At 43.3% G+C, this 14,283-nt stretch overlaps 2 protein-coding genes across 2 annotated transcripts in view; one reads left to right on the top strand and one right to left on the bottom strand.

Moving 5' to 3' along the window:
• map3k9 (mitogen-activated protein kinase kinase kinase 9) overlaps window positions 1-798 on the top strand; it is a 16,546-nt gene extending 15,748 nt beyond the window's left edge. The window contains exons 10-11 of the mRNA XM_076299786.1: window positions 1-114; window positions 408-798. The exon at window positions 1-114 is cut by the window's left edge and continues 829 nt beyond it. Coding sequence (XP_076155901.1) covers window positions 1-114; window positions 408-798 — 505 coding nt within the window. The remainder of the gene's footprint in view (window positions 115-407) is intronic.
• A 4,337-nt stretch (window positions 799-5,135) lies between these two features.
• ttc9 (tetratricopeptide repeat domain 9) lies at window positions 5,136-10,767 on the bottom strand. Its single transcript, XM_076299366.1, has 3 exons — window positions 9,986-10,767; window positions 9,349-9,531; window positions 5,136-7,944 (listed from the first exon to the last, which is right to left on the bottom strand). Exons 1-3 carry the CDS (start codon window positions 10,428-10,430, stop codon window positions 7,862-7,864), a joined length of 711 nt encoding a protein of 236 aa, XP_076155481.1. The 5' UTR covers window positions 10,431-10,767; the 3' UTR covers window positions 5,136-7,861.
• Between the last annotated feature and the right edge of the window lie 3,516 nt (window positions 10,768-14,283).

The raw sequence follows: 14,283 nt of genomic DNA, 5'->3' as shown, positions 1-14,283 counted from the left end.
CCTCCACCGCACCCCCTCCGATGGCGCCATCAAGAAGAGGTGCCCCCCATCCTCTTCCTCCAACCACAACAATGGGCACCACCCACCACAGATGAAGGCTGATAACGCAGGTATGTGTCTGGTAGTTCATCAAGAAAATGAAAACGTTTTTCATTAAATCTGCAGAAATCAAATCGGCATTATATTAATTGTACTAAGTGTGAATTCCGTATGGTCCGGTCCTGGTCTGGCTTAGTCAGAAAAGTGTTTTTATTTGTCTCAGTATGTATTTATAGATTTATTCAACACTAATATTATATATCATGAAACTTGTATGTTTCTTCTTATCTCTCCCCAAACACACACACACACACACACACACACACACACACACACACACATACACACATACACACAGTGTCCGGAAGCCAGTGGTGTATGAGAGAGGACATCTCAGATTTGCCACGGTTACCTGACCCAAATTTGGTCTTCCCTCCCACTCCTCGTCGCCGTTGCCAACCAGAGCGTCCCAAAACGCTGGACTTCCTAGTAAGGCCTCGCCCATCTCCACGGATCCGCAGCGAGGCGCCGTGGGGCGACTCCCCCAGCCACACTTCCAGCACTGAGACTCCGCCCACTGTGGAGTTTGAAGGCGGCGCCGCCGTTCCTCCAACCCCTTGCTCGCCCTGGGTGAATGACAGCCTGCTGGACCAACGAGACGAGGGCCAGTGCAGGGATGGAACCCTCCCACTCTGTAGGCCCGAATCCTCATTGGCCAGAGACTCTCCCTACCGTGTACGACCAGGCTTCTGGTCATAACTGTTCTCATTAGTAAACCTATAAGTACTGTTTAAGAATTCCTATGTATCACAGAGCACGTCTAGACCTTTCTACTCCAGAGAGGAGGAGCAGAGAGAGAGAGAGAGACAGTGACAGGAAAGGAGAAAAACCACCACTTGAATGCTACCCTCCACTGAAAGTATTTCTATATGCCTTTGAATTGGTTGGGACTAGCTGAACAGGGAGTAGTAGTTGCTTTGTTTTGGCTCATTACAGGCCACCGTAAGGTTAGTTAGCATAGTAGACTTGTCCTGAGTTCGCCCTGTTATGTAGTCTGCACACTGCACCGTCGGTTCAAATTAGCAGCACCACCTCAGTGAGGTCTGACGTAATGCCTCTGTACAGGTGCTGTATGGAATCTGCTTTTTTTGGTCAACAAAAAACATGTAAATATGAAGACAGTTTATTGTAAGACAGTTGTTTCCAAATACCTTCTGTGCATTCAGTGCATATTGTATGTATTCTTGAATTTTGTCTTGCATTTGTTGGAATTGTCCTGTCCCCTGAAACAATATATAAGCTAAAGGATAACTTGGAAAACGTCAGAAACAATGAATGATCACACGTCAGAATTTGAATGCACATGAATATTTGGAATGATTTTTGATTGATTGTCCTTGAATATCATTATGATAGGTCTAGAAACATTTTTATTTTGGACAACGTAAGCTACCTATTGCACCTCTAAGGCTGTGTGGGAGACAGAATTATGCAACACAGGTGGACACTCTTACTCAGTTTTCACTTTGTGTGCCTGTGTGACTGATTGATTGATTGGCTGTGTGATTGATTGATTGGTTGATTGATTGGTTGGTTATGTGATTGATTGATTAATTTCTTGTATGATTGAGTCAAGGTATTTCAAGTAGACATCACTTGCACTTGTCAATCGAACACACAAAAACATGCACACCCAGTCGCCCAAGGGTAAGATTGCCCACCCTCGCCCTGTAACAAAGTTGCGCGGTAAATCGCAAAGCATGATCTATTTTAGCATTTGGCTGTGTTAATAATGCCAGATCCTGTACCTCACATCTGGTTAAGTATGAAGTGTTATGTGCTATTTATGCCAAGTCCTGACACAGTGCTGGTATTACGTCACGCCTCAGTGAGCCAAGGCTTGCGTTTCTATCTGCACTGTATGCACAGCTTCACTGCTAGGGATCGTTTCAGTGGTCCCATAGGCTGTCCCTGATTGGCTGCCAGCACGCAGAGGAAGTGATGTCACTTTTGCTTTACATGTTTACTTCATGATTGTGCATCTTTTTTTTACTCAGACTAGAAAGGAAAAAAGTGCATTTCTTTGTCAGCATCATGAATGTAATGATTTTTTTTACAAACAAGACAAGTTCCGTTTTGTTGAAGCATCTTGATTCTCTGTTTTCTGAAGGCCCAGCTGTGGCCCTGTGCTGAATGTCGTCACACCTTGTTTTGTTCACTTTTTGTCAAATGCACTCCAGTTCACCTCTGTGTGCCCTGTTCCCATTCTGTCTATCTAACACAGACACAAACACACACACATACACACACACACACACACACACACACACACACACACACACACACACACACATACACACCCATGGCAACACATACAGCGATCCTTAACGTAAGGAAACAGATGTGTCTAACTGACACAGAGATCCACCGTGAGAAGTCCTGGAGCCCCCGGCAGAGTTGGGAGGCTGTCTGAAATGCCGTCTGACAGAACACACTCCCACCGGGCCCCCCCTCCCCGTGAGCGCTCAGCTGCAGCGTATCGGCTGAAATACACACACACACACACACACACACACCTGCACACTCACACACAGCACACCAGACAACAGGGGAAAAAAAACTCCCAACAACTCTTGAAAAGACGTCCAACACGCTGCTACACAAGGCAGGCTGGAGATGGACCGTTTGGACAAACTGTGTGTGTAAGAATGTGTGTGAGCTCCCAGGACACATGCAGTGTAGCAACAGACAAGTAGGAGACCTAACAGCCCTGGAGGCATCAGACTTTTAGTGTTTGTGAACATATTTATGTATGTATGTATGTATGTATGTATGCATTTATTTATTGAATTCATTATTTATTCTTTCACTATGTTTTTATCAATTTTATTTTTTTATATTTAATGTTATTCTTGCCTTTACTGATTTTTTTTTTTTTAAAGCCTCAAAGCTTACATAAAGACGTTTACACTTTATTTGCATTGGTAATGGACTGCAGACATAGGTAACATTATTTTGTTTCTCTGTGTGACTAATTGGGAAGAAGGTTTCGTCTGAAAAAATGGACATGCCCCCAGAGACATGCAAGACAAGGACAGAACACAGACACGCCATTCCTTTTGTACGGCGTGATGGATGAACGGGTTTTTTAAGTGATTCCCGGGGAGGATTTTGAAGGATCACGCAAATTGCTTCTCCCTTTCCCGAATAAACATCTAGATAATGTGAATACTTCAATCATGTGAACCTTTGAGACCTGGGTGGGTGCGAGCAAGCAAGCCTGACGCCACATTAGAGAGAGATCGTGCACTGATTGATCAGTGATTTGACTTTGGTTTCATTGATTTGACCTTGTGATGGAGATCTGACCTTGTGATGAGGGTCATGCAGGGGCCAGTGGGGTGAGGCGGAGGACTGTGTTTGTGGGTGGGACTGACATGCTGTATTAGGACCTGTGTTTGCACCGGAGCACATAGACCTGTGTAAAAATCATAGTAAAAAATACATGAAACAAGTCTCAACAACCCTTTTTGTGTGTTAATGTGCAAGCAATGATGTAAAGGTATCTTGAAGGAGCCTAACTGAAAAAGAAGCGGTTTTCGGAGTAACCCCATGTTAATCTGTTCTCCATTCAGAGGCCTCCCTGAAATGGCAACAAAGTTGTTCTTACAGTATATTTGAGCCTTTATTAAGTTCTTAAATCTATATTAGACAATATGATTTAGTATAATAGCATAGATACAGTAGGGTAATTTTGTCATGGAAACAGGCCTGTCCAAATAACAGATAGTATGTAACGTGACCCAAAGCTACGGTGATGTGGAGTGCTTCATGTTTTCTTTTTCTCTTAGTTCTTCATTTGTGTCTTTCATCAACAGAGACTCGTCTGAGGCTCAGACAGAAACCAAACTGCGAGGTTTGTTGCTGCACATTGTAACCATGGTAACAAACAGGCCAAGGAGGGTATACTATTTTTATCGAGAGAGTTTCCTGCTCTTTGTTTCAAAAAGTAATAGTGATCCAGCTCAGCATGTTTACACGCCAACACAAACAGTCAGTTAATGTCCTCACAACTGAGCTTATTTAGTATGTTAAACGAGAAAAATCAAGAGGATTGTTTTTCTCTGTAACTCCTGCCAGATAAGGAGATTTAAGTCTTGAGATTTCACATCTGTTCATGTGAGACACATGTTCATTCCTTAGTTCTGGCGTTGATGTGGGCCTGTTCTGGCGTTGATGTGGGCCGATATGGAAAACGGAGGACAACAAAAAACCACAGCTGTGGCCCACAGGGTATGAAACTCAAGCCTAATGATGAGATGGCTGTCACACACACTCTCTCTCACGCACACACACACACAGACAGGGAAACATAACACTCAAACCAGCACAAGCTGTCTGACATACACATGCATAGACACACACACAGACAGAAGCTGACAAACACAAACCAACACACACACACACAGCACAGTCGAGGGACATCTTAGGGGAATTTGAGCCTGCTTCCCATGGCTCTTTGTTGTTATGGTACAGCCACGTCACCCATCACTAGTCACAGCTGTGGTTGCCGTGGTAATGCCTCAGCGCAGACCTCAGTATGTTTATGCTGAGTGCATGGTGAGATTCTGTTATTCAGAGACGGGTATAGGGGCTAGGTGGAGGGATCCCAAGCCGACTTATTTAAATGCTCTCTGCTATCTGTTTAGTGAGAAACATTCATCCTGCAGTGAAGTCATTGGCACAGAACTGTTGGATTTCTGTTGTGTTTGTGTGTGTGTGTGTGATGGAGGGTAAGACCATTTCAAGAAAGATAAAAGACACAGATGGGAGACACTGCAATTGTGTGTGTATATGTGTGTGTGTGTGTGGAGGGGAGAGAAAGCTGTTTGCTGTATAACACAATTAATGAGACAAAGAGCATGAAATGTGATCCCCCTACAATCTGCTTCTCTGGAGCTACTGGAGGGAGAGTGATGCTGCATTTCTCTAAGGTGGGGGCTACATGGTCTTAAAGAACACTCCAGAAAATCAGTTCCCCTCCAACCCCAAGCCACAGTACACACAAAGTGTGCAAAATGAGACATGACCACAACTTTTTGATAACAATCAGCACACTTTTAATTTATTCAACATACACATACGTATCACAACAAAAGGACATTTTTGCTTATGGTGCTTTCTTAAGATGACATGCTCGTCAACAATGCCTGGGGGAATTTGGGAAGGGGGTGGGTAGGCATGTGCAACCAAGCTTAGCAAACACACACGACCACTATCGGCTGCATGATCAGACGGCTGAAACATCCGTGCACTTCCAAGAGGAAGGAAGGAAGGAACGAAGATCCTTGGGAGAAAAAGTTGATACGGCTCAAGGCAGGAGTGAGATAGAAAAGAACAAGTCCACACAACGCCTCTGTCTAGGAGATAACAACGCTTGATCGTCATGGCTGATGATGGTGTACTGATGCTTTGTGGCGCTGAGCTCACTCACAACGAAAGGCCAGTTGAAGCATTCCAAAAATAACGCATCCAGTAAACAGGTTCTGTAGCGCATGAAACACTGCAGAACTTGACAACATATTTATTTACTACACTATGTGCACCATAGGGTTTAATGATGGAGGGTCCCCCATATGCCATCAGCCTTCATAACACACCAACCTCCACCTAGTATTTCCATCTGTTTTTCAGTCTTCTGCTTTCTGCTGAGAGAATAATGCCTTATCCTTCCTTAAACAGGCTTTTAGGGTTTGCGCGAGGTCTGGGGGAATGCTCCAAATAGCCTATGGACTCAAAGGCAGTACTGCTCACAATAAAACACACAACTATTACCAGGAAGGTGGATCTAGTGAATCTGGCCTTCCTTCACCACCAGCGATTTGTGGCAAAGCACTGCGGCAAAGTGTAGTAGTACCATAACGACATGCTTCTGTACGGTAGCGTTATCACAGACTAAAGCCCCCAGTGCTCCCTGCTGCTGCTGCGGCTGCACATTGAGGGATGTACGTAAATAACACAGTGATTTATTATACTTGAGACTCCCATCAAGTCACCACCCCTGACCGAGGCTGACCTTGGCAAGGGTGTGAGCCGGCACAGGGCCAGCTCTGCGCCGGCAATGGCAGCTAAAGCCATAAAGCCATAACAAGCTGCTGTCATGTGGAACCGGAGGCTCAGAAGGTGACAAAGAGAAATTGGAGGATGCTGGACAGATGTCCGCACAGAGCCATGCATCCTGTCCACCTTCTGATGACAACATTCATCACCGTCGCTAGGACCCTAGCAGACCCTTGCAGAGACATGAAGCAAAGCTCATAAGTATAAGTGGCCTTAGAGGATCGGTGATGCAGGGGCGGACCAGGCCAGCCTGCCCATAACAGACAGGCGGCATGTTTAAAGGGTAGAAACACATGCATGTGGACCAGCGGAGAGAGCCATTGGAACACAACGTAGCCCACTGGTGGTCACCTGGTTAGACCACCCTAATCCAAAAATATCTGGACATACCAAACTTTTTTTTTTTTTTTAAAAGCATCATAGTGAAACTTCCAAGAGACTGTATGCTCTGATACTTGAGTGTATTTTGTACATACAGATATATGGCAAATATACATTTCAACTGAATTCCTTTCGAATGAGTGACACGAGTGTAAAGCTTGCTGTTAGGACAAAACAGATAAAACAGTCAAATTCAGTGTACAGCAAAAGCATCAGATTACAACCTAGGCTATTGAAAACACAGAGGGCGTAAGTTCTCCTTCATCACTACAACACTTTGGCTCTACAGATTCAATTAGACATTTTCATAGTTGTGCTCCCTCTCTAGTAAACTCTGTGGACCTTGTGAAGCACAGTGTTATTATCAACACACAACAGTGTTATTATCAACACACAACACCTTTAGTTGTGGAATGTCAGGGATATCCATCCATCCATCTATCCACTCATTCAACGTTTCATTCATGCTCTCACACATTGACAATGTTAGTGCATGTCCTCAAGCCCTCTATGACGAGTAACTACAGTGTTGGCCTTAGCGCACCTTTTGTGCTGGCACGCGCTTTGGACTGGCACTAGTCCGAGTTGCACCATATGAACTGGCAGTGATAACTCATGCTCTTCCAGACTGATGAGCTTAGTCATGCTTTGCACACTCATTGTTGTGACATTAACAGGAGGGGGCAAAGCTGGCATGGCGGCGCTGCTCAACCATAAAAAACAAACAATTAACATATAGGCCATAGATTGATACAACACGGATACAGTAATGCTTGCTCTTTTTGCCTATTATGGGGGCGGTTATGGTCATGTGGGTGTGTATGTGTTATAGGGTAAAAATAGGTGTTGTTCACATATCCAAAACAAACATGACAGCCTGCAGGCGGGAGAGACAGAAGAGAGTGAAGTGGAAATAATAGGAAACATATGCATTTCCTGTTCTGACCGATTGCTGCCCAGTTCACAATTCACTGACCTCCCTTGAAGCCCAGTAGGAGGCAGAGGCAACACCTTTGTTAATTAGCTCGCTAGTTTCGAATCGGCCATTGTTAAGAACCTAGCAATGCCTCCTAAAAATCAGAACGTGAGATCTGCCTGTGTTAGCAGGGCTCGTGCTCTGTTGCAGCTTCGTCTCTGTTCAGATGGAGATGTATGCAGGAATGCATGCAGGATAGGGTGGTCAGCTGTGAAAGCTAAGGGCAGTGATACATGTGTTTGAGAGGGACAGAACACAGTGTAGGGATGGCAGCATTACAGGTGAGGCCCCACATTTTTTTGTTGTTGTCGTTTTTGTTGTTGTTTCTGTTGATTTCTTCTTCTTTTACGAGTCCTCCTTCTTTTCTTTCGGGGTACTGCGTCGTATCTTCATCTCCGTCAGCTGGATGTAACGAATCACGTTGGTGTCTGAATTGCAAAGCCAGGAAGTGATAGTGATTGGGTTACTCAAAGAAATCTAAATCAAAAGAATACTGTACATTGCTAGTGGAAAAATGAAAGGCCTGATCAAAACAAGTTTTTGGGCCTCCCATCAATATGTGTGCAATGTAAATCTCTAGGTTTCTCATGTTCTGACATTTACACGTTATCACTTTTAGCTCTACTTTGACCTTAATCAAAGATCCATAGTTTAAAAGAGACAATCTATAAAACAATCTTGAACTTTAAAAGTAAATAGCTGTGTGGTCTGACCCCAAATCAGCACAGGAAACACAACATCTCTGATGCCAACACCTTTGTTTGAACCACTCTCAAATCGCTGACACAGAGGAAACATACAGTGAGCATGCAGTCAATACCCTAATCTTTCTGGGGTTTTCTTGCCTTTATTGACAGGACAGTCGAGAGTACACAGGAAACAGGTGGGAGAGCGATGGGGAGTGGGGTAGAGAAATGACCTCTGACTGGACTGAGCTTGGGTCCTCGTTGGCACTGGTAATGTAGGTTATTAGAGACGCCAACACCACTGCACTGGGGCTCCCCCACATACCGAAATCTTATTACGAGGCTTGCCCATAGTTTCCATTTCAACACAATAGGGTTTCATCCTGTACGCTATCTTTGTTATGGCAGCATGTGGAGAGAAAATCAAAGTGCACACTGGGAATGTAATCGGCTCTTTGGATGTCCCTATAGTGTTTATGTGCATGCTATTTTATAAAGAATAAAACAGGAAAAGTTTGTTAAACTTGTCGTCACAACGCTAGTAGAGTAACAGCAATAGTCCTATATCTAAGATCTGTGAAAAATAATTATTCATAGCCAACAATTTTGTAAATAATGTGATGCCTTAGGAAAAAATCATACTATGAAATGAAGTGAAAGTCTAAGAAACCTACCTCAAGCAAATCAGTGTGAAATCAAAAACGCTAGTTTTACTTGTTTGCTATTTGCTCATTAAACTGTCTCTTTAAAATGTGTTGTTATTTTCTAGAAAAAAATAATGTCTGTGGATAACCGCGAGATCTGAACTCAACTGTATAGGGTTGTAGAGTGAAGTTATGTAACCACTTGTCTGCACATAAAGGTCATAGTGTTTAAATGGAATAAACACTGTGAATGTGAATGCTCTTACAGATAACAGAATTGATTTGGACTTTTGGTGGAAGGCCAATTTTCAGTTGTCCCTGTGTGCTTTTACTCAATCTAAGGCATGGCCAGGCTATGTGTAGTAAAATCTTTGGGGTATTTGAGGTCCAAGTTCAAGACCCAAGGAATATGAATTTGTTTTTAAAGGAGCCCTGAAGAATTTATCTGAAGGCTGTTTGTGGAAGGTACCAGTCGATTTTCTGAGAACTGCACTGCACTCACCTGAAGGTTCTTGTTTGTGCGATTCCTTCAGGTAATACAGCGCCTTGTTGAAGTCGCCCAGGTGATAGTAGGCAACTCCAGAGCGATAAAGGGCTTTAAAGTTCTCCCCCTCTTTTCGAAGCACCTTCAAACAGTACTCCTTCACCCGCTCATAGTTCACCAACTCCATCTGCAGGAGACAGGCTGACGCAAAGGTACAGAGGAAAACACTGAGAATTCAAAAGGGAATTTCGCAACAACACCATATCACACACCCTAAACCCAGACTTCTCACAGATCAGTAGCCTACTCATCCACCGTTTTTTCCCCTTTCCTTGTTTTGTCATTAATGTTTTAACTCATTTTTGCGCACGTGCGTAAAAATCTGATTCGATTTATCTGCGATGAATCCAACTGGAGACATGAACACCAGCAGCAGCGCTTGTTATGTGTTTTAGTCTGATGTGAGCCAGTGCGTCTGGGAAACGATGATGACGAGCAGAGCGATGATGTAAGCGGGAATGGACAGACACTACTTCAAGCCCCTCATGACTTTGCATGCATTATATATTGACCATACGGTTAGGACATTGCTTACGATGCTTATATTTTGCTTATGAGAGCCAATGTAAAGTGAAGTTTAAGGACCCATATTTACCCGCTAAACTGTTGTAACACTCAAGTTCCGCGTTTTCCACGGCCCCTTTCTGCTCCTCCGTCAAAGACGCCTTGCTTATCGTGGACAGCACGGAGGAGGGTGACTTAGAGCCAGTGTCAGGATCCCCGAGAACTCGACACAAGCCTTTCATCTCTAGCAAAGCGCGGTGGTACTTCCCGATAGCTTCCCGGTATTTCTTATCTTTGTAGCATTGCGTGGCTTGAGTCTTGAAGTCAAGCGCACGTCTCACCAGATCCGCCGGATCGTTGCGCGGCGGTTGTTTCTCCATGGAGGTTCCATGGTGACGCGAGTGCTGTTGGTAGTAGCGAACGTCCCTGTGAATGGGCTGCCGCTGAGGAACGCTGATATTGCCGCTGCTAAGGACTCCTCCTGCTCCGTTGTCCGCGCGGCAAACCGCATCATACCCACCCTGGTCCAAACTCATGATGTCTTTCCCCCAAAGAAGAAATATTTCAGTGAAAATAATACGGAGCTAGTTCCTACAGTCAAAAGCAAACGATGAATTCGACTAAATGTAGGATAAACATGTGCCCGCCTCTAATGTTGCAGCTGGGTCTGTGAGCTCGCACCATCTCCGCGCGCCTACATCTCGATTAAGTAAAGTGCTGTAACAACGAAGGTTTCTCTGTCGACGCGTGATTGTGGTAGACGCAATACAGTCATGATTGTCATGGGTAAAATATGTGTGATGCTTTACCGTCTAGAATCAATAAAAGCCCTATTAACGGATGAATCACGCTCCTGAGTAGCTCTCACGACTCTCTCCTCCTACCGTTGACAGTAAATGAATCCTCACGTACAGGACCAAACGTGTCCCGATGCGGCGCTCGAGCTGCGTACCGTCAGCGTGGAATGTAGTCTTAGCAGATGAAGCCAGACAAATGCGTTCAGCACGCTGCGCGCTCTCGCCTCTCAAAATATTGATTTAAAGTAGGCTAATATGGAAAAAAGCATATATCTACCTGGTATCTCAATCAAATTCTAAGTAGGAGTAAGACACTTTATTCTAGGCCTATAACCTTTATCCTAATCATCATTATAATATATGGGAGTGAGGCAATAGGCTAGATTAAATGGAGCATCTGGGAAGCTTGAAACGCTGTTTCATAGTTCAAAATAGTTTTGTAATAAATTAATAATAAAACAACGCAAACATGTTTTACATTATGCCTACTACAACAAAGTTTTATCACAAAACTGATGAGTTTTGAACATCTAGACATACAATATTCCAGTTGCTGACCATCCCTTTTCTGATGCAGCAATATGAGAATGAGAATATGATGTTGATGTCAAATAGGGGAAGAGATGTTGAGGCATTTGGACATGCATGCTTTCCTAGCAATCAGTGTAGGCAACTGAGCAGTAATGCAGCTGTTTGTGGTGATAGGGTGTGTCTAAATTCTCTCTCTCTCTCTCTCTCTCTCTCACACACACACACACACACACACACCACATGATTAGCTGGTAGAAAGTCGTACTTATATAGGCTAGCTCAAAAAATAGTTACCCATGAGGAAATAAGCAGCATCATAGCCACGATTCAGAAATGTTTTAAGCATTACGCTGAAATGAAATATTCAACAAATCATACTTATCAAAGAATCATACATACCATTTCAGTTGCAGTGATTCACAGGCACCGGCCATTTTACACAGAACTTAGGCTATTATAATTTGTGTGAAAGCAATCTGCTGTGGCATCTGAGTAACACAACCTCATTAAGCTGGCAATTAGATTTTGCTGCTCGTAAAAAACTGCGAAGGACTACTGTGCACTATTCATCAAATGTGTTCAGTGGCAAGCTAATAACACAAATCTAAAGTAACACTCAGGGCCAGATGTACTAACGTTTTTGCGCCCTCCTTAGGCGTATTTTATTCGCAACGAGCAGGTAAAACATGGCGAGGTATGTACAAACAGCCACACTGAGGAAAAAGTGCAGACTGCCTATCACGGGAGCTGAAAATGGCTATTTGCGCTTTTCCATGTCATGCATTAATAGGAGAGTCAAAGGAAAGTGGCAGTATAGGGCAAACACAGGGGAGGACAAGTGCTAATAGCAATTAGGTATTCCGCCATATGTATGAAAACCTGTTCTGTTTTGCAGTGAAAAACTTGCACCTGTGTTAAAAGCAGGTGTAATCCAAATCGCAGTTAAATCCCTCCCGTTTTGTTATTTCTCCCGTAATTTGCATGGCCATCAAACTTCAATCATCAATCAAATAAAATCATTGATCCATTCAGCTTGCCAGATTGTGTATGAAATACACCCTACACATACATGATCACTTAGTTTCAATTTCAACCGTTTTTGTCATAGGCTAAAACCTGGCAACCCAAAACCCAAATAAGGAAGCGGGTGCCGACTGCGCAGCCTGAGTCTCTTCGTAAGCAAGCGGGCTAGTTGAATGGCCTACTCCAGAACTAGCTGTTATAGATAGATAGATAGATAGATAGATAGATACTTTATTGATCCCCAGGGGAAATTCAAGGTCTCAGCAGCATACAGACAACACAAACACATTCTTTAACAGCAGAAAGAGTAATTAAAGTATATAATATAAAAACACAACTAAGCAATAAGGACAGTAGAAGATAAAGAATATGCTAAATATACTAAAATACAAATTATACTAACTAACACTTAATCTAAATCAATTCTAAAAACAGTATCCACATAGTGGTGATTAAAGTAACCATATGTAAGATTGTGGCCAAAACCGGTATTGCAATCACTTTCAAATTACTGTAGAGCGGTGTATCCCCTCCCCCTCCCCCCTGACTCAAAGTTGCCAACCCAGGATGCCGAAACACTATGGACTTTGTGATTAGCAGTTAGGGGGAGGGTGGCGCATCAGGCCAAAAGACATGACATGACAAAACACAACATCAACATCAGTTGAGGGCTGCAACTTCACTTTTTAAATGACAATATCCTGGCCGGACTACTGTTGTCAGTGATATAAGTATTTGAAATGAACATGATTTCTTAATGTCTAGTGACATATCAGGGCTATTTTATGATGAATTGAAATACATTTCTTACATACGGTTCCTTTAATCAATCAGAGGCGCTTGCAATGACTGAGGCAGGAACTGAGCCTGTGATTCTCTGTGCATAGTAAGGTGTTGGGAAATTGTTGGGAATTTAATTGATTAACACATCACATAAACTGTTATTGAGTGTTGTTGATACACTGAACTTGTGCCCTCGGAACCAAATCTGACAGCAAGCAGCTTTGGAGTTTTGGAAGTAGGCTGGTGGATACATAACTGTCATGCGTAAAGGTAATGGTAAGGTAAAAGCAATGACCGAAATGCAGTGTTGAAACACGTGTATGAAACGTATTAAATATTCAAACACAGATCCCCCCCCCCCCCCCCCCCCCCCCCCGAAAAAAAACTCCCGTTTTTGGAAAGCTAAATGTTGACAGGTAAGTTAAATGCGTCAATTAGAGAAAACTTTTAGAAACAGCTGAATCAGTAATCAGACCAAAGGTATTCTTCATTGCACTATGTCAAAAGCAACCTTAACTTTTGTTTGCGTAATGAGGTGACAGCTTCCCCGCAATATGGCAAAGCTCAGTGTTCGCTTTCTGCGCATAGAAAAACTCGGTATTAGCGCTTTCTCTGTACATCCTCAGTATCTCAAATCCAACTTGTGGCGCTAAAAGACACACAGGTGCTTTTATTAACACTCTCTCTCTCTCTTGTGTGTAGAGAGGAGGAAAGAGACTGCATGCAGCTCGAATGCAGCTTTTCCCCTGTGGGTGTAAGCCCATGTTGGATAATGACCATGGCCTGTAACCTCTGACTCAAAATAGACGTGGCATGTTCGTGTGTGTGCGTGTGTGTGTGCATGTGTGTGTGTGTGTGTGCATGTGCATGTGTGTGTGTGCGTGTGTGTGAATGAAGAGAATGATTAAGAGTCAAACCAAAAATAAAGCCACCCAAAAAACATTGCAAATAGCCTACCTGATGTATCCTTGATATGTAATAATTTAGTCTGCTTTAATTACATGTATATGGTCTCATCAGAACAATTGAATAATAATGGTTTGTTGAGATGAGAGATTCTCAAGCTTTTTGGGGCTAAAGTACACCAAAGATCAAACCCTTTAACTTTCAATGGTCAAACTTAAAATACCAAGGCTTATTGTTGCTGATTGAATAGTCTCACACAGTGTTATAAATAGGCTTTAACGGGGGTGTTCATTCTTATGCCCATATTGTTTCTACAATGTCCATGAGCTGAGACCACATGCAGCAACAT

Source organism: Alosa pseudoharengus, unplaced genomic scaffold, assembly GCF_046254945.1.
Source record: "Alosa pseudoharengus isolate Yale_2024_CS ecotype anadromous, Long Island Sound unplaced genomic scaffold, YU_APseudo_1.1 YU_APseudo_1.1_scf_22, whole genome shotgun sequence".
In the NCBI taxonomy this organism is placed as follows: domain Eukaryota; kingdom Metazoa; phylum Chordata; class Actinopteri; order Clupeiformes; family Clupeidae; genus Alosa; species Alosa pseudoharengus.
Note: the sequence above shows the minus strand (reverse complement) of the source record. Positions and strands in the feature narration are given on the sequence as shown.